General features: G+C 46.3%; 1 protein-coding gene across 1 annotated transcript in view; it reads left to right on the top strand.

Moving 5' to 3' along the window:
* The window catches only part of LOC112454384, a 120,113-nt gene extending 101,566 nt beyond the window's left edge, over positions 1–18,547 (top strand). The window contains exons 4-11 of the mRNA XM_025015743.1: positions 14,057–14,201; positions 14,687–14,903; positions 15,378–15,476; positions 15,665–15,823; positions 15,909–16,047; positions 16,137–16,452; positions 16,579–16,708; positions 16,979–18,547. Coding sequence (XP_024871511.1) covers positions 14,057–14,201; positions 14,687–14,903; positions 15,378–15,476; positions 15,665–15,823; positions 15,909–16,047; positions 16,137–16,452; positions 16,579–16,708; positions 16,979–17,462 — 1,689 coding nt within the window. The 3' untranslated portion in view covers positions 17,463–18,547. The remainder of the gene's footprint in view (positions 1–14,056; positions 14,202–14,686; positions 14,904–15,377; positions 15,477–15,664; positions 15,824–15,908; positions 16,048–16,136; positions 16,453–16,578; positions 16,709–16,978) is intronic.
* Positions 18,548–19,112: the final 565 nt, after the last annotated feature.

The raw sequence follows: 19,112 nt of genomic DNA, 5'->3' as shown, positions 1-19,112 counted from the left end.
CACGCACGCACGCACGCACGCACGCACGCTAATTAAATCCGCAGTGCTTACGTGACGTGCGCTTTGACGTCGGCGCCGATTGTTTGCAATTCGACTGCGTTAAACGCGATATCAAGGATTCAGGACGTAAGTTGATAAAGTCGCGGCTGCTTGCTATAATAACGCCGCTGCCATACGCACGCACGTCATGCAACCATAAGAAGCCTCAGCGAGAATCATAAGCGTGCAACAAGGCGGCGCGGCGTAACCCGATCGCCTCGCATTGTATCTCGGATTTCGCGATAGCATAAATACGCTACGTGCGGGGCTATCCCGATGTTAACGATCCTAGGCGAAAGTAACATAACGCCGAGATTAGCAGGAGAGAGTCACAAGCGGTTCTCCGCTTAACTTACGAGGTAACTTGTCTCCCAAGTCGACGTCGCGCGTCGCCTTCCTGCTCGACTCTGTCGGGGTGTAAAACCGAGGGCGACAAGTTAAGAGAGAAATTACCGTTGATGTCGACACTAAGGGAAACGGCCTTATTATACCGCACGATTATTTAGTCGTTTGAGTTTACGATATCGCTAAAGAGGCCATTTCGAAGTAATTTTATCGAGTGGTGATGAAATTACAATCGTACGCTTAAAATACGAGTATGTGGGACGCCCGTGTCGTGCTTCTCGAAAGAAACTGTACTTGTAGCTTGTCCTTTCATCTCCGTACCGTTCTTGCATAACGCACGTGACACTTATATCCTATTGTTAATACAATATTCTCATCTCCGTCCTATAATTTACTTGCGCGCGCGCACACTCGTACACGACAAACGACCGTCGACGGATAAAATATCAGGACTCACAATCAGGCAAGAATTGAGACACGATTCCGTATTTCATAATTATCCCCGCCGCGATCGTACTTGCTAAACGGGAGACAATGCGACGCCTTTATGTCACCGCGAAACAATCGGCACTGCCGTCGGTGCTCATTATAGTTCACTTGCGAGCCTCTTGCACACAGCCAGGAGACATTAAATATATCTTTGCTTTCTACGAAGCAATTTGCCGCAATAGAAAATATATTCGGCGCGCTGAGCGAAAAACATAAGATTTCCAGACATTACCGCAAGGATTTTCTTCTTTAAAACCGCAATTTATATTTGACATTGTTTTTCTTAATATTTATGCTTCTTATTTATATTTCAATCGTTGATATAACTTGGTTTTTTAAATTCTAAGCTTAACCATATCGTATAATTTGTGCGAGTGCAAAATTTTTGCAGAGTTCACGTAAGATTTTCCACCGCTCGATTGCGGTAGGTATAGATGGATTCTCGTGTTTTCCCAACGTTGTACAACGAACGGTCGTCTGATTAGCCATGTATCGGTTGCTTTGTCGAATCTCATCACCGGCCACGCGGAAACGCATAGCTCGCACAGGCGTTTCTTCTCTTCGGCACAACACGTGCACGCTGCGATGTACCGTTATCTCCATACGCACTTTGACTCCGTGCATATGTGGGTCTCGGGTGGTCACTCCTATGCTAATGGAGATATCTGTTTATCCGTTCGGTTATAAGCCTTGCCGTTGCGCGTTTCGTGGGCGCGCGCGCGTGTGCAACCTTCACATCGGTGTGGGTGACGACGATAATGAGAACTTGTATATCGCCGGCACTATTAACGGCAATTGTCCGGCTCGGGAGAGCGACATTAATATATACCGGTTTGTGCATCGAACGCGACCTAGAATCCCACTATTGCACCATGTCATCATTGCGCTTTAATTTCGGAATAAATATCGATGTAGCGCAATTCGTGCTTGGATGCACGTTCGAAGGTCCAATAATTTTCATTGCCCCTGAAGAAACGTGAGAATGAACGAGGAAAACAATTACGAGTATTCTTCGTGCGGAGCGAAGAAGATTATTGAAAAGGCAGCTAGAAATATATCTTCCTCGCCAAACACCAAGCGACCCATGCTTGCAATTACCTTCCCTCCCTTATTCTCTCGCCATCGCTCCGAGTCGCAAAATCCAGCTCGCCCATAACGAGGACAGGCCGCGGCTAATTCCCGACGTTTAAATTTCTAATGATCCACGATCAGCGCGCGCGACTATCGCGACGTGCGAACATTGCACGCTTCCAGGCGGCCGTATAATCGGCCAAGGGGGGATATAAATATTCATTAGGCCGGTTCAATTATAAGACCACCGAGGGTTACCGGGCTGCGTTATCGGTGTGTGCCGACGTGTAAGCGCTAAACACGTATTGCGCGTACGCGTTCGCAACTGACAAGGGCATTCGCAAGTGTGCGTCGGTCGACCACGGCGACAAAAGGACGATGAACTGTACCAGTAGCGTCGTCGTCGTCGTAGCGGCCGGCCGGCCGACGCGGCGGCCGCGACGAGATAACCGGTTTCGGATATCTGCGAAATTGTATACCTGGCCTATCTACCAACACGGTTAAACTGAATTCAAAGTGGCAGATAGTTCCTACGCACCTACGCGCACCCGCTGCTTTCTGGAAAATAAAAGAAATAACCGTCAGTTAAAAAATAAATTAATTTCTCATACTGATATCTCTTACAGTTTCAGATGTTTCTAACTTTAAATGCTAATTTTTTTACATTAGTATCTTTCTGATATAATTTTCAATGTAATATTTTTATTAAATATACTGTTTTTATTTCTATATAGCTTAATTAATATCTATATATACGTTATAATAATTTGTAAACGCTGTCGAAACTTCTTATGGAGAAACATCGCACAATACGATTTCTTTTCTCGTTCTCGGGGATCATGCTAACACGCGCGTGAATTGCAAACTGACTTTCTACAACCAATTATATTGGCACTGTTTCACTAAAATCTTTTGTTTTCTAAAGGAATTGGCTTGTTTAATTTATCGGGTCATCGTAGATTTCACGTAAACCGGTTTGAAAGGTTTTCATCGACAAATTTATCGCGACTGTATCGTATTCTGAAAAAAAACTAACTTCTCGTGTTAATTATCGCTTATCGCAATCACAGATTTCGTAGCACGCGCGATAGCCGTCTATCGTTCTCGGTGTCGAGCAACAAGAAGAACACGGCAAAAACCAGGAGTAGCCGTCGACCGTATGGTATTAATATCGTTCCATCTTGCACTGAAGAAAACGTTCAGGTCACGCGTGTCCCGTTAGCGTCGAAGGGATCACGCCGAGGGTTAATGGAACCGTTCTGACGATTCGCCGGCGATTCGCGATCGTTAAAGGCTGATAATAAGTCAGGGCCGCCGTTACGCGGCGGCGCGTTTCTCTCTCTTACATAATGCGACCCCGCAGACGTTTGTCTGTCGATCGACGCTCGTTTCCGGTGGGCCGTGCGAGCGTGTGTCGCGTGACTTCCGCCGTAAAATCGTGCGTAACGCGTAACGTATAAATATGCACGTACGTGGCGCGCATCCTCGTGCGCACGGTCGAGTCGTATATGCGACGGCACGACCAACATATGCGCGCGAACGTTAACGAGATGCGCGTGCATCAATCGTTTGTAATACACTTGGAATCCCGAGGTCTTCTCTCTCGAAGAGAAGCGCGCTCTCACACGCCAACGCTGGCAATCTATTCCTGTTTACTCGAAGTGGCTACAAATTTTGTCAATGAACGCCCTGAGGAGAAGAGAGCTATGTTGTACACTTGTGAAATTAAGAATGAATCTCTACCTCGCGACTTCGAAATGGTCTAGTACGCTGTACGCGATTTATGACGTACAGCCTCGCTCTACAGAGTTTGTTGAAATTCTCATTTTGCTCACACGCTTATCCGATAAGAATCTCGATAAACGCCTTTATTTTGAACGGGCGAAACTGATGAGTTCAATGTAACAATACGACCAGTACAAAGATTTCGATTAATAACTCGTTTGCGGTAATCTAACTCGGTAACGAGAGAAACTTTTAACGAATCATACGCGATAATGACAGGTTTGAGTACGTTAGTTACGCTTGAAGACATGCCACAAGCACGGTCTTATTAATCTATATTATGATCTTGTTACGCGATACATATACATCTCTACGAAATTACAGAAATCGCGGTCCATCGAGTAGACGTGACAATTGATAACTTCGATAAAAAAAGCCGACCGATTCTTCGTATCTTTGCAGTATTTCTCGCTAAACGTTCAATTCCTTTATATCACCGATCTCGAAAGACAATATTCGACGCGCAACGCGCTCCTTTCTTGGATCGCTCGCTTCTCCTTGAAACGAGCGATCATTATAATTCGCGATGCACACGCGAGGAAACCGCGAGGTCCCTTCACAATGCGCGTTCGAAGCGTCAAAACCTTTCGAAAACGATCCGCAATGATCATTGTCGAACAGCTGGTCGCTGGTATTCGAAGTCTCGTGAAAAAATGCGTCGTTGATCATCGTAAAAGTTTTATATCGACGCATTACATTTTTTTACATTTAATGCACGGCGCGTGCAGTACATGTTGCGTAAAAATTATGCGTGGAGGTGCGTGTGTACGTTCCTTTATCGTTACACCTAGAATTTACAATTCTGTGATGGGTGATGGATCGCCTCAGCGATCTTTTGCACGTCGTATTTGTGAAGGATCATCTCTAATCCTTTTGAGGGGAAGGGGGGGTAAGATGTTCATAGAGTTAATTTAGGCGATAATTTGAGGGTGATAAAGAAGATTATCTTTAATCCTTTTAGGCGCATATTTATTTCGAATCGATTTTCTAATAATAAAACTTTATCGCGCAGCAGCAGTAATCATAATAATATGTAGAATGAGAAGCCGATAAAAATTTTTTTCCTCTCAGAAGCGCTTACTGCTTATCCCACTTTCATGACACTGATCGCATATGCTTAATGTATGCTGTTGTATTTAATGGGAAAAATAAATAATTGTCGCGATGCGGTTGCAGTTTCAGCGTTCCTCCAAGATGCCGTTGCACAACGCATCGTCGGGACCGATGGGCGATTAGTATTTTCCGGTTTCTGAGGTTGTGCGTTCCGTTGTGTGTCAAGGCGATCGGCCTTGGCTCTATATTTCTTTTATAGGCGAGTCATTGTTTGCAATCGTTACATAAATGTATCATCTCGCGAGCATAAATCGGCTTTTCGTCTCCGACTATAAATTTAACTAGCATGACTGATTAAAATTAAACGCTGTGCAGGTATTATCGTGCAAAGCGATCGTTTGAAACAAACCTTGAGGATAATTATCGCGATCCGCTATCAAGATTAGATTCAAGCAATTAAGTTGAAGTAATAAGGTAATTAGTTATTCGTAAGATTAATATCAAGAAAAGTATCGAAGTTTTCTTAGCAATTACCGTTGTAATACAGTAGTCACGCCGAAGAAATCACTTTTGGCGATAGCGGTTTGCGGCGTAAAGATGTAAATTGAATATTTGCATAAGAATCCTTATCTAATAAACCTTTCCCAGCTGCGTACGGTCTGCCAGCGTACAGCGGTAAACAATTCCTCAAGGAAGAACCTCCGAGCAGACCTCGGAAAGCATGGTCATAAATTGCAGGTGTGCCAGAGTACAGGAAAAACATTCGAAAGGTGTCGGCGTGAAGGAGAACTGACAGCTCGTTTCTTTTTCGCGGTCAGAATTTCGGTGCGGGTCGTTTACAAAACTTTCCGGTTTATTTCCCAGCCGGTTCTTCTTGCAGCTGCGCTTTTTCGATGCTCTCGCATAAACCACACGCGCCGTTACAAGACTTGGACGATTCAAAAGGGCGCCGAGAGAGTGGTAACGGAGAAAGCTCGTTTCGGGCCGCGTCGTGCAGCCGATACTCGCCTGCGTGTGCACTCATACGCATGTTGTACATGTCAGTGGCAACGGGCGACACTCCGCTGAATCCGGTAACCGCATCACACGTGTGTGTCCCAAACACGCGTGAGCCGCTCACGTGTGCAAGAAGGCCATGTGCGACTTTTCCTTCGCGAGATCGTAGTCCGCATCCGGTTACATCCGCCCAAGTTTCTCGACGCGTGAAAAAAAAAACAATGAATACTAAGTCACCTAATTTCACGAAAAATGCACTCGATATTTATCGTATGCACATTAATTATAACGCTAGTTTGCAACATAATATTATAGTATTAATTATTTGTTTTGTCATTACTTTAGTGTTAATTAATGCTGAAACTTCTGTCAGAAAGCTTCTGAAAGAAATCTTATTTCTTAATTTTTATAATTTTTATAATAGCGCAAGTATTTTCTCTTTAATCGCGAATAAAAGACTCGCCGAATGAGAAATTAGCGACGAGCTTGAAATGTGACTTTCAGGGGCGACAGATGATGAATCCCAATCGAAATAATTGCTTCCCGGTCGTTTGTGCCGTCGAAGACGACGAAGACGGAGGAACGGGAGTTCAACATTCGGTCGAATCTCCGCTCCAAGGCGGAAATTGTGTCGCCACGGCCTACGTCGTGAACGACAAAGGTATCCCCGTCGTGGCACGGCGCGCGATTGAATTTCAATACGCAGAAGTTGTTAAGCAATGAAAGGCTTCCACGGGCTTGACGCTCGATTGTCTTTCCAGTTTCCATTGTCCGCGGGTGAGGCGCACGGAAAAAAATCGTAATAAAGGCCTTCTTGGGTTCCGCGAACGTGCCGACCGAAGGATCCGTTGTTCCTCGCGAGCGGATCGGTCCGTCGGGCTACCAATCACGGGGATAAAAGTAGGGCGCGCGAGAAAAAAGGGGGTACATGATCTCCAATATTGTATTAAAATTGTATCTCTCGAAATACTGGTTTCGATGACTGGTCGGAAGAAATATTCCTCGTAAATCGTTTATAAATCCTCAAGGTGGGACACTTGGCAGTTAATGTGAAAAAAAAAGGAAACGCCTACTTGGTCTAGTCACTACCATATACGTATAAAAAGGTTTCGTTGCCTTATTAAGGCGTTCTCGTCTCGTCTCGTCTCATCTCGCGCGATTCTGCGCGTCCAGTTCGTCAACTGGACGAAGAAGGACGGAGAGCCGGAACTCCGAAACCAGTTTATTATTCGAAACGCACGCCGCGAGTACGCGTAAAAAGAAGCGAGGCCTCCTCGCGAGTCCGAGATGTTTTCTAGCAGGTTTTATTTGAGGTCAGTTTCGTCCTACAAGAGAGAAAGATGCGACCGCTCATCGGCTCGTTATCATCTCCGCCGATCCGATCTCCCCGCCGCCATTGTTATTCTCCTGGAGAAATTGCCGATCTTCATCCATAAACGCGAAATCGTCGGCGCCGGACGATCTCGCCCGTCCCGGAATCGCTTAAAATGATAAAACAGCACCGTACAAATAAGTTTATAGGCCGCGTAAATATCGGCGCCGTGGCCGCGTTTCCCGCCTCTCGAGGAGAGTCTCTTTCTCCCGCTGTCTGTTTCGCCTTGCGCGAAACTTTTGTTCCGATTCATGCTGATTCCGGCGTGTCCGTATCGGTTTTTTCATGAATAAATCATATTGCTGTTTATCTCCAGATGAAACCGTAAATTTCGGTCGGGAGAATTTGCACAATGCCGCGATTGACGTTCACCGAAACATGATCCATACGCGATTGAAACGTATCGTTTGTTTCATAAATGTATGTAGATCGCAATATGCGCAACTAATAACGTATTCATGAATATTTCTCAATAAGCAAGCTTTACCTAATCTACCGTGTTTGAAAAGGACGATTATTGCTCGTCGCGCGTTGCATTGTTTGACATTTATTCGTATATATTATACAATATGCGGTATATTTGCATTTTTATTCCTCTAATGCGCTTAATTTATATAAATCCTTTACTCTTCGTGATTATAATTTTTAATAATCTGTTCGATATTTATATTTAGATAATGACTCGACACTCGACTCTTATCGATTGCTTTTGACAAATACGCTTCTACATGTAAATAACTTGCGTCGCTCATAATTTGACACGGGAGATACCGAAGCAGATAAAATAAATGGTTTCTTCGAAATCCGCCTTTCGTCGAAGCGCAATTATACAGCGATATTCTCCAGTAACGTTATGCAACGGCGGATATCGTACCTATACGCGGCAACGCGCGTCCGAACGTTTCTTATGAATTTGAAAAACCGGGAGCGCACAATTACAAGGCTACTCCGGACTCTCGTTTCACGAGTCATTGATTATTAGAAGCTCCGACGTTACGTTAATGCCGCAATCAATCGCAAATCGAGCGACCGAACAGCCGTGTAATCTCCAGTAATCCCGGGGAGAAATCTGCCAATCGCATCATCCTACGTGCGTTTTTATCGTCGACTCCGTTACATAATTATGAAATTTATCTGGAACACATCCGCGCGCGAATACCGGTGAAAATATCGATGAAAATACCGGTTGCTCGCTCGTGCTCCTTTTGCTTCGTTCGGAAAGGAAGTGATCGACCGTGTAGTAACTCTTACGCAATCCCGGCCAGGATGTGCAGCACGCGTAGGTGCGTCTATAACTTTCGATCGGGACGACCGAAGCGAGTCCGCGACGACGACCGCTGTCGAGACTACGGGGTCGGTTTAGCAAGTGTGTCAATGATAGCGTTGGAGGATATCATTCGGTACCTATCTTCCTCGGAGTGCGTCCAGGCCGGAACCGCGCGTGCCCGAGCGAAAGAGAGAAATTGCAGACGCGAGAAGAGAAACAGGAAAGCCTGGAATGATAACGTTCGCTTTTGCTGATTCGGCCGGCACGCTTTGCAGTTTCGAGCTTTCGCGTGTTCCGCAAAACGGCCCGAGGAACTTCAACTGATTAGCGATTTAATCGTATCTCGGCGATTTAAACTAGGGGTAAATTAGATAAATGAAAGCAACAAGTATACGGATATCAGAGAAGATCAAAGATAATGTTTCCAGGAGTTCACATCTGACCTTTTTAACGAGGGGATATGGTGCAGTTTTTTTTTTATTTGCGATTTAGCAGAACGGTAAACGGTAGACGATGCTTAATAAATCCTCCGAGTAATCGGTAATTGCACCGAGGGAGGTCGGTGCATTACAGGCGCATTAGAAATAACTCAAATAACCCATGACGGACCTCGTTAATTAAAATACTAACGGTAAATTCGAGGATCGCGCTCGAGCACATCCGACTTTAGTTCGATCGTAAAGAGCTCTTTAATTTCTGAAAAGGATTCTCAATTTGTCTGCTCGTAGTCTGGATTAATTTGCACGATAAATATGGAATATATCGCTATTTCAGGTTTTTTTTAGCTTATCTTTATTGGACAAATAAAATTTATTTCAAACATTATTTTGACACGAGAATTTATTTACGAATATTTTCTCTTAGCAAATACTCGCTGGTACGTTAATAACTGCAATTTAATTCGAGATATCTCTAAATATGTTTCCGGGACATTGAACGCAGGATTTGCTTTGGCAATGTAAGTGGACTGACCGAGCCTGGTACAAATTTTAGAACGTTTAAATAATATACTGGCTCTCGCGCACCTTGGCTTTTATAATCGTCCGCCGGCATCCCGACCAAGTGTAAGATTTGCGAATAGTAAATCGCCGAGAGTCGCAAATTGATGCTGTGCCAAATTATAGTTACGAGTTCGCATCTGTTCAAATAATCGCCGATTCTCCCCGAGAACACGCGTATATTTTGAATCCTATTAATAGCCGCGCGCGAAATTAAGTCGTTAACGTACGCATTAGTCAGTGATTTATCACGCTTACTGGCAGACAGTTTCACTTTCCCGCTTTACAAGAGATTGCGCACATCTCTATAACAAAAACACTTTCTAGTTTACAGGCGAAAAAAGTAACTCAAACAGTTACTCGCAGCTAATCTCTATAACGGAACATCGAAGAAATCTCTATCCTATATAAAATTTAACTCCGATTTAATTACTGACCGAGACTTCGCGCAAGTAATATCTTCCTTCTCTCCGCGCGTAAAATTTACATTAATTTGCAGTTGAAATTTAATTTGCATTTACATCGCGATACGCGCGATCCATAGATTTCGTAAATTAAAGTAAAGTTCTGTATATTTACAGAAAAATATCTTTCTTCAGATTTGGTTTTTGGCTGAAGAATTTATTTTATGAATTTTATTGCTCTAAATTATCAAATTATATGAAGTAAATGCAGAATTGGGACATAATACGTAACATTTTCGACTGTGAAACGGCGCATGGCGTCGTTTGCATCGATCCGTCTGGTAGGGCTGTCTTGATTTGGCATAATCGGAATTAATTGATAATTTGCCACTCGGGGGATTGCGAATAGCCCGCCCGTCGACCGGGAATTTTTATTTCGCACGTGGCCACCCGAAATACTCGCCGCCCGGAAGTTTTAATGAGCCGCATTCACGGCAATCACGAGTGTGCAGTTTTGTTCGCGGCACGCGTGCGCCCCTTTATGATAGCGGAACGAAAGAGTCACTTTGCGTTGCATTTCGCCGAGCCATTTGCCGGCAAACACCAGCATAAACATTTATTTATTCCCATTCGTATACCGTTACCCTCTCGTATTGTAAGTGATTTTGAATCGCAACGCCATTCGTATAAGTATTTGCCTGCGTGTATTTACTGAATTAAACAAGGCAGCTGATGCTTTTACAAGCGCGCGATTCGTGGGTGGATGAGATATGTTGATACACGTATCTAGTGGCTTCCGCGCGAGATATTCCTGTTTATCCAATCTGCCGCTGTGTACATACGCAAGGTGTATCATGTAAATCCTCCTGGATTTTGCCTAGCATTATAATTGAAGAAGACTTATTATTCATATTCCTCAGATTCAATCTGCCTCTAGCTCTTCCAGCAACGAGTGACTCGTCCGCGCGAAACGTTTCTTAGAAAAGAATCCGAAAAATCCAATTCATGATACTCGGGGAAAGTGCAACGCTAAAGTACGATATTATAGTGTTGCAATTAACGTTGAGAACACGCGGTGAAAATGCGCCGCTGTTTGTATCCGCGTCCATTTAAGTCGCTCTCAAGGCGCGTACGTTACGTCGTAACGGAGCACCGATCGGCTCCGCTCCATTCCGCTCCGCTCCGGGAATCGGCTCGCTCGCGCGGGTTAATGAGCTCCTCCCTGCGTGCGTACACCATGGCCGGAGTGACGTTTCCACTCGGCGTCGTGCTTCCGAGATATCGATACGCCCACGTGCCGTCGCCGGAGTGTGCCACGTATCCGAGTACGCGCGTATTAGGTACTCGGTCGCGGCTGCTATACGTAATCGCGCGCGCACACAAGCGCGGCAACCAGCTGCAGGCAGCATCGCGTTGGCGCACGCGGCATTAGAAAGGCGGCCGCGACTGGGAGATGTCACAAGGTAAACCGCATAACATAACTGGGATACACAGGGAGTTATTGTGCATGCCTATCTGCGCGATCGGTAGGCAATACGGTTTACCGGGCGGCGGCTGAAACCGAGCGCGCTCGAGCGTCCTTGAGAAAATTTCTCCCTCGCTATGTTCTCGCCGCACTTTCGTAGCCGCGCGCTCTCCTGAAAACCGCAAGGTTTTTCGCGACGATTTATTTTCGAATCGCGGAACAACGTTTCATTATCGCATCGAGGTTGTCCCCCCCCCCCGGGTCGGCTTTCCTGTCTCTGGCGGATTTTCGAGTTTCGAGGGTCAAAACGAGGCTTGGCTCGCAGCGGATTCATTACGTGAGTCTTGGCGGCGCGATTCGTGCGTGTTATTTATGCGCGCGTTAAGCATGCCTCGAACTGCCGCGCGTTGGAGCTCGGCGGCGAACAGCCTCCGTAGGGTCGACAGAGAAAGAGACGCGAAAGAGCCCGAGAAACCGCGCTATTGATCAGGCACGCGAGAAGGAAGGACGGAGAGAGAAAGGAAGAGAGAGAGAGAGGCAGAGTGAGAGAGAGAGATTGGTAAGAGCGGGGCGAGGTAAAACGCAAGATTACAATTTATACGAGCGGCCTCCGGACCGCACGGTTATTCACTCGCGACTTTTTATTTATGCCGCTGCCCTCCCATCCCGCTCTCGCCCCGCGCGAAACGCATCCGCGTATATCGCCGGTCCGAGAGCCGCGCGCGCAACGGACGATAATAATTTTTCATTACACCAGATCAGAGAGCGAGAGAGCCGCGCGGTCGCCGATCCATTCTCAGATCCCGTATTTTAATTGGGATCCGGGGATTTTACCGCGCACGAAATTAACGAAGTAGAGAGAGAGAGATTCCGGTCTGGAAACGTCGGGCGATGAAAATCGTGCGATCAGCCGGCGCGGCGTTTGATTGAATCGTTTCGACGAGAAACGTGGGTTCTTTCGCGAGCGCGATTACGTATAGATGCAAAGCGATGTAGAACCAGAAGGCAACAAGGACGCGTGAGAGCACTCGTGAACCGTCTCTGGCGACCCTTTAATAGGAATTTATGCCAACATTCTGCCTGACCTTAATTGCCGCCAGGCCTGATCAATTGGCGCCGAATCGCGTCGTTCTTTGTCGTAGCTCGCGCCTTCGTAGATCAAGCGTTTGCGCGAGGAGATCTATTTAGAGTGATCGTCGTGATCGACATTAATTAAAATACAACGATCGTTACGTCAAATGCGTTGAGGAGAGCACTTGGTATTCCAATACGAATATTTCGCGTATTGAAAATTATACGTTCGCGGTTGCTGTGCGCCGAAGGTAAACGTCGGTGACACGCGGAGCGATATCCAGAGTTCTATTGAATATTCATATCAAGTGCATTCGTTACTTCGATACTTTCTCATAACGTCACACGCGTAAATACTGTTAACAGTGCTATACATCTGGAGCGAGGTGAGCGTGGTACCCACCTCGGCGAGGTGCCTGTTTCCAAGATACTTAAAGGCCGAAAATAAACGGCGTATATTTTCTCGCGTAATTTTATTTATTGTGAATAAATAAACTCATCATTTTTCTTATTCTCGCGTAGGGTGAACGACTGAGGAAGCGAGAAAGCGTTTTATCTCTCGGATGAAACGTTTATATGATTTTCTAGAATGCAGTAGATTCCGGAGGTGTTTGACCCGCGCCATTGGACGCCATTAGATAATTTATCGCTTTGCCGTTAAACACGTTCCGCCGACTTATGTCAGGATATTCACCGTGGATATATACTTTTCCGATGCCGGGACACTCGGAGTTGGCAACGATACCCGAAATCGATTGCCGGCATTCGGCCATAAATATTTAACATCGGCGGAAAGACGCGCGAGGAAATCTAATGAACGGCTATAGAGACTCCGACGCGAACCTGACGAACAACAGCAGGTCTGCTTGTCATTCGAGGTGCATTCACGACCGGTGACTGCCCCTGGCCGTTGGTACGGAAAGGCGTCGCTCTCCGCCGACGAAACGTTTTAATGGCTCTCTCGGGAGCGAAGAAATAATTGTCCGGGTCACTTCTCGGTGTCGTTAAACTTGTTAAATCGGGGGTCATCACATCGCACGGACACACACACGTGGAGACGTATATATACCGATGCCGTGCATTCGCGCATGTGCGTGCCACTTTCTTTAAGAGATCATACCACCGCGCCACTTTCACGATGCGAAGAAAAGCCTTCGACCGCCACGGAAGCGATTCGGGCAATTTTAACGCGAAAACCGAGCGCGGGGTAATTGCGGTGTTATTTCCTCGCGTCGATAAAATTGCGCGGCGGAGAAACGCACGGAAGGTACTTCGTAGGAATACGTTAGATGTATATTGATACAATATACGAGCAATCTCTCAAAAGGTTCGCGTCAAACTTTCTTCCGAGTTCGGGGGATGGGCCTGCAACGAAAATTAATTGAATGTACTCTCTCGGCATTCTTCTAAAAATTTCAACGTTCACTTTCTCAGCACGTGCAACTTGATAAATTTTATATTTTGGCTGATGTTTCGCGCTGGAACTATAGTCATCCTGTACCTTCTCGAGAAACTCCACTGATCGTAAAGATACTGCCCTTGAAAACTCGAGTCATTGCACGCGTGGGCAAATAAATCTGCGAGTTCGAGCAAATTGCGAGCTCGATCTTTTTGTTCAGATGCCGGCGCGCGGCGTCGCGAATCTTGGTAGGCGCTTTTGATAGGCTCGTACGTAAAAGAAAATTCTTCTGTTTGTTCCAGAAATTGCCGTCTTTCTTCAACAGCAAGCCGACGCGAGTGGACAAGACGGACAACAACAATGCGAACAATTCTAACAGCACGAGCAACAACATCCACAATATGCCGCTGCACGAACCCATTAGTGCTACTTCCCCCGAAGTATACGGTATGTGAGAACACTATGATTACGCGAAAATCGCGGTACCTTATGCGGCGCGTGTGGGGAAACGTGCCAGTCGTGCCGCGCTATCATTTAATATATCGTCGACCGAATTGCGTATTTAAGACGCCGCGGATACGCATCTGAGCGTACGGAACGCGCTGTTACGCCGACGTGAATTGCAACGGCAATATGGGATTACGGCACATGTGAGAGATATATTATTCATGCTCCTCCGGAAAGACAATTCTCGGTTCGTACTTCGCGAACGAATAAATACAGCTTTGCACGGTTTAATAGAAATTAAGCGCTTTCCGTAGCCGAGATTAATCAGGGAAAACGCGTGGGATTTATGTACCAAAGATATTAACGCTCGTAGCGAAAAAAGAAAAGAATCTACGATCCGTCGGAGACTTACGTAACTCCCGCTGCGGACTCCCCGAAGTACGCAGCCCGGCCTCACGTGTGTTTTTTCTTCGCGAAAAAAATAGCCGGGAGATTGCCTATGACGCCCCAGGAGGCGGTGAAGTATGGCGGCTCCAGACTGACGGAATTCGAGCGCGCCGAGATCGAGAAGTACTCGGAGATCTGGTACCTGGGCCTGTCGGCCCACAAGATCCATGGCGAGGAGGTCTCCTCCCAGAACGGCGGCTACGACGACGAAAACGGCAGTTACAACAAGGTCCTGCACGATCATATCTCCTACAGGTGAGCGACCGTTCTCCTTCGCCGATGCCCCGGCGATGTGTGGACTTTCCCTCTTCTCTCCTAATTATTATCGCCGCACGCGCACGAGGTTTGTTTCGCCGACTACAGCTCGGAGATCGTATAGCTAGCTAAGCTTAGCAATGGAATCTCGCGATTGCGCGCACTCTTGCTGCATTCCGTGCGTCGTTGCTCTCGAGAGGAGAAATTGCGGTTGAGTACGCTGCGCGTACAGTTGTATCTAAACGCACGCGGTAAACTGTCGCGATAAATCGCGAAACAGTAAGTAAAAAATGTTCAACGACGAATTTTCTCCGCGCGTGAAAGATATCCACGCGTCAACGGTAAACGGGATTGGTAATTGCGAGAACGCGACTCTTCTTTTCGCCTTTCTTAAATTTCGTGGTTTACGTCGTTTTCTCGGGTTTTTTTTTCTCTTGCACGTGTGTAAATTATACGAAATTTGTGTGCATTCAGATACGAGATTTTGGAGGTGATCGGCAAGGGGAGTTTCGGTCAGGTGATCCGAGCGCTGGATCACAAAACGGGACAGCACATCGCCATCAAGATTATCAGGTACGCGGAAACGGTAAACTCATCTCGCGATGACTCAGATCAGCGAGATACGATCTGAAGAAAAACGCGACGCGTCCGTAATGGGATAATGTCTGATGCATCCGGCATTTTTCCGGATGCGTCCGCTTTCCGAGCGCGCACTGCGTCGTTTCTTTATTTAAACAGCGCGGCTTTCACTGTCCTTGCAGGAACAAAAAGAGATTCCATCATCAGGCGCTCATCGAGGTGAGAATCTTGGAGCATCTCAGAAAGAAGGATTTGGACGGGAACTCTCAGCACAATGTGATACATATGCTAGAATATTTTTACTTCAGGAATCACCTGTGCATCAGTTTCGAATTAATGAGGTGAGCGAGATCAAGCGAGATAAGCAGAGTCGAGCCTCCGCCCGCTGGAATTTATTTAAACGAACAAGTAAAATTGTCGTTGCAGCTTGAATCTGTACGAGCTAATCAAAAAGAACAATTATCAAGGATTCAGCCTGAGCCTGATCCGCCGTTTCGCCAACTCGCTAATTAGTTGCCTGAGACTGCTCTACCGAGAGAACATCATTCACTGTGACTTGAAACCGGTGTGTAACACGAAGGAGCGCACAGTCATGTTTTATTCATTCGTTAATCATTCGAGTGCCGTGTCTCATATACATTGTCATTGTTACAGGAAAATGTGCTGCTGAAACAACGGGGGAGCAGCTCGATCAAAGTCATCGATTTCGGCTCGTCGTGTTACAGCCACCAGCGCGTTTACACGTACATACAGTCGAGGTTCTACAGGAGTCCGGAAGTGATTCTCGGTCTTCCCTACGGCACGCCGATCGATATGTGGAGTCTGGGCTGTATCTTAGCCGAGCTGTACACGGGATATCCCCTGTTTCCGGGCGAGGACGAGATAGAACAGCTCGCCTGCATTATGGAGGTCCTCGGTCAACCACCGGAGCACATTATCAATCACGCCACTCGTCGCAGGCTCTTCTTCGGTAAGCTATTAATACCCGCGAGTACTAGAAACTCTGGAAGCAGAAGTGTCTCCACTGAAGATAAAAAACGGTCGATGTGCCGCGCACACGGTAATACTCAGAGAACCGGGTTTAAAATAATTGCAGATCAGAAGGGAAGTCCGCGATGCGTGACAAACAGCAAGGGCAAGAAGAGATGGGTAGGTAGCAAGAACCTCTCGCTGGCACTACGGTGCTCCGACATGCTCTTCGTAAACTTCGTTAGCAGATGCCTCGAGTAAGTTCCTTACAATACGCGGTATTCTAGCGTAGATTTATTATTCGAGAATTATATTATACAAAATCGACTTTGCTATTATATCTTTGAAAATCTAAAGTTCTCAGTTGATAAATCGTTTTATAGAAAATAAAACGATTATAAGTTCTTTATGGTGAATTGGCAAGTTTCTTATTTGTCGAGTATATTTTCTATTAGGTATTGATAATAGATTGTATTATATTATCGAATTATGCAAATTTTATACTAAATGATTCATTACACTACTAGGTGGGATCCAAAGAAGCGTATGACCCCCGACGAGGCGATGCGTCACGAGTGGCTGACTTCGTCGTCGTCTTCGCACGTGAGCTCCTCCTCGTCAGCGATAGCCTCGTCGACGGTGAACGCGAGCGCGAATACGATGACGACGAGCGTCGAGACGCCGCGGGAATCCGCGCATGCTCCGCAGACGGTGAGCGTGACTGTGAGCGCGCCGCGGCAACGGGCAACGACGATGGAGGACCCGCCGTACACTATGTACCGGTTGTACAAGGGACGCAAATACGTGCAGAAAGTCTCCACAGGCACCGACGTCACCGACAACGGCGGCGGCTTGATGGTGAAGAGCAAGCTGAACGGCAGCGCGAGCAGTCACGCCCTGGCGAGCAGCACGCAGACAGCGACGTCGAGGCACGCGTCGACCGGCGACATCGTTGCGAGTCTAGACCCGAATCTCGACGACTCAGGCACGTTCCTGCCGCCGATATTGTGAAGTCGGGTTTGCGCCAGCCACTTCTAAACGCGCTACTCGCGTACCGACGCGATCAACAGGCTCGCTCTGTGCACCGCTGCGAGAAATGCGTAGATGTGTTTATCACTTGACGTACATCAAGAGCGGGTGCAATTGAATAGAAAGCGCGTATAGAACTGGCTGGTCGGTCCGACGTTACCATTTCTCGATGCCAAACGGCTAGTTAAGCGCAAAGTCGCTAGTCTCGGCATGTATCGAGCTGTGAGGCCAAAATGACGATCTGACGACGGGAGAAGAGCGCGTAGGCATGATGAGCAATATAGAGCGATCGCGTGATCCGATTCGCGCGCCCCCGAGGACTCTAGCGATCCAATGTCATTCAGGTAATCGTAATGAACTCGCGCGCGCGCGCATTATCGTAGTTATTCGCGAAAAAACATAAACTTGCTGCCTAAGATGAGGATATTAGCATCGTTAGTGTATACCGATTCACATTTCGACATGGACCATTGTACCTATGTGGTTCAAATGTTTATCTCGCGCCTGTATGAAACTGAAGATATTAACGGGTGATGAAATCTCGGCTGTAGATGTAAAAAAATTACCATTGAAAATTTGTACAGAATTGCGTGGTTTGCCTTGCTGTCGACGAGCCGTGAAAGACGATTCGTCGCCAGGTTGCGTTTTCGACGGTGAAAAAAAGCTCGCACGAATGAACGCAATCGGAAAGTATACTGTATAGCAGCATCATGCTTTAGGTAACTACGCGAGTGCAAGCGGCGCGATGCGATGTACGTATCGTGGCAACGATGTACGATAGAGAAGTGAGGAACTCGAAGCGAAGCATATTATGGTCAAACAACGATTCGTCCGACATTGCAGTGTAACGTCGGGGATTACCATCGAATTACGGTCGCGCCGAGAAGACCTGAGTCGTTCGAGACCTGTGTGTCGCCGACACAAGGTCGCGCGATTAATAACGAAGCGTCAAGGCGAAGAATAACATTAATACGTGAAGCGTGCTCCAGTTTAACGAGGCCTGAGTAGTCTTATTGTGATATTAAACTACCACTGTCTTACTTAGATCTCTCTGATATTAAGAAGTAACGATCACTAATATAATAATTTCAATTTACTATTAATCATTATTTTCTTATTATCTGTAATAATCGCTATATCGTTACTATTTACCGCAAAGATATAGCGGCATACAAGTAACGAGAATTATCATCGATAATGACAGAGTTAACACTACTTATATACGTAGGTATGTACAGATTTTAATTACGCGGTTTTCGAAGTCCCAGAGCAGCAGCAGCAGCATGCTAGTTCATTTACTATGATATACGTAAAAAAAAAACTCCGATAATTTTCGCTAATTTTTCAATGCGCGATTTTCAGTGAATTTTCACGTGTTCCCTATCACCGCTCTTCTGTTATCATTAATCGTCTACGCGACGTAACGCATGCTTTATTACGTCGAAATTGATTAATTAACGTTGATTAACGCCCCGTGAGATTCCTCTCCGCCTTCGCAGTACTACCTATTTACGCATTGCTCGTAGCTTCCTCGCATTAATTAACGATTTATGATTTGACACGCCCTTTCGGAACCATTACGAGCATTTCGCGATATGCAGAGGATTTGACAAGAAACAAAACCTATTGTAT

This window comes from Temnothorax curvispinosus, unplaced genomic scaffold (genome assembly GCF_003070985.1).
Source record: "Temnothorax curvispinosus isolate PA1 unplaced genomic scaffold, ASM307098v1 QBEX01005011.1, whole genome shotgun sequence".
NCBI classification, from domain to species: domain Eukaryota; kingdom Metazoa; phylum Arthropoda; class Insecta; order Hymenoptera; family Formicidae; genus Temnothorax; species Temnothorax curvispinosus.
Note: the sequence above shows the minus strand (reverse complement) of the source record. Positions and strands in the feature narration are given on the sequence as shown.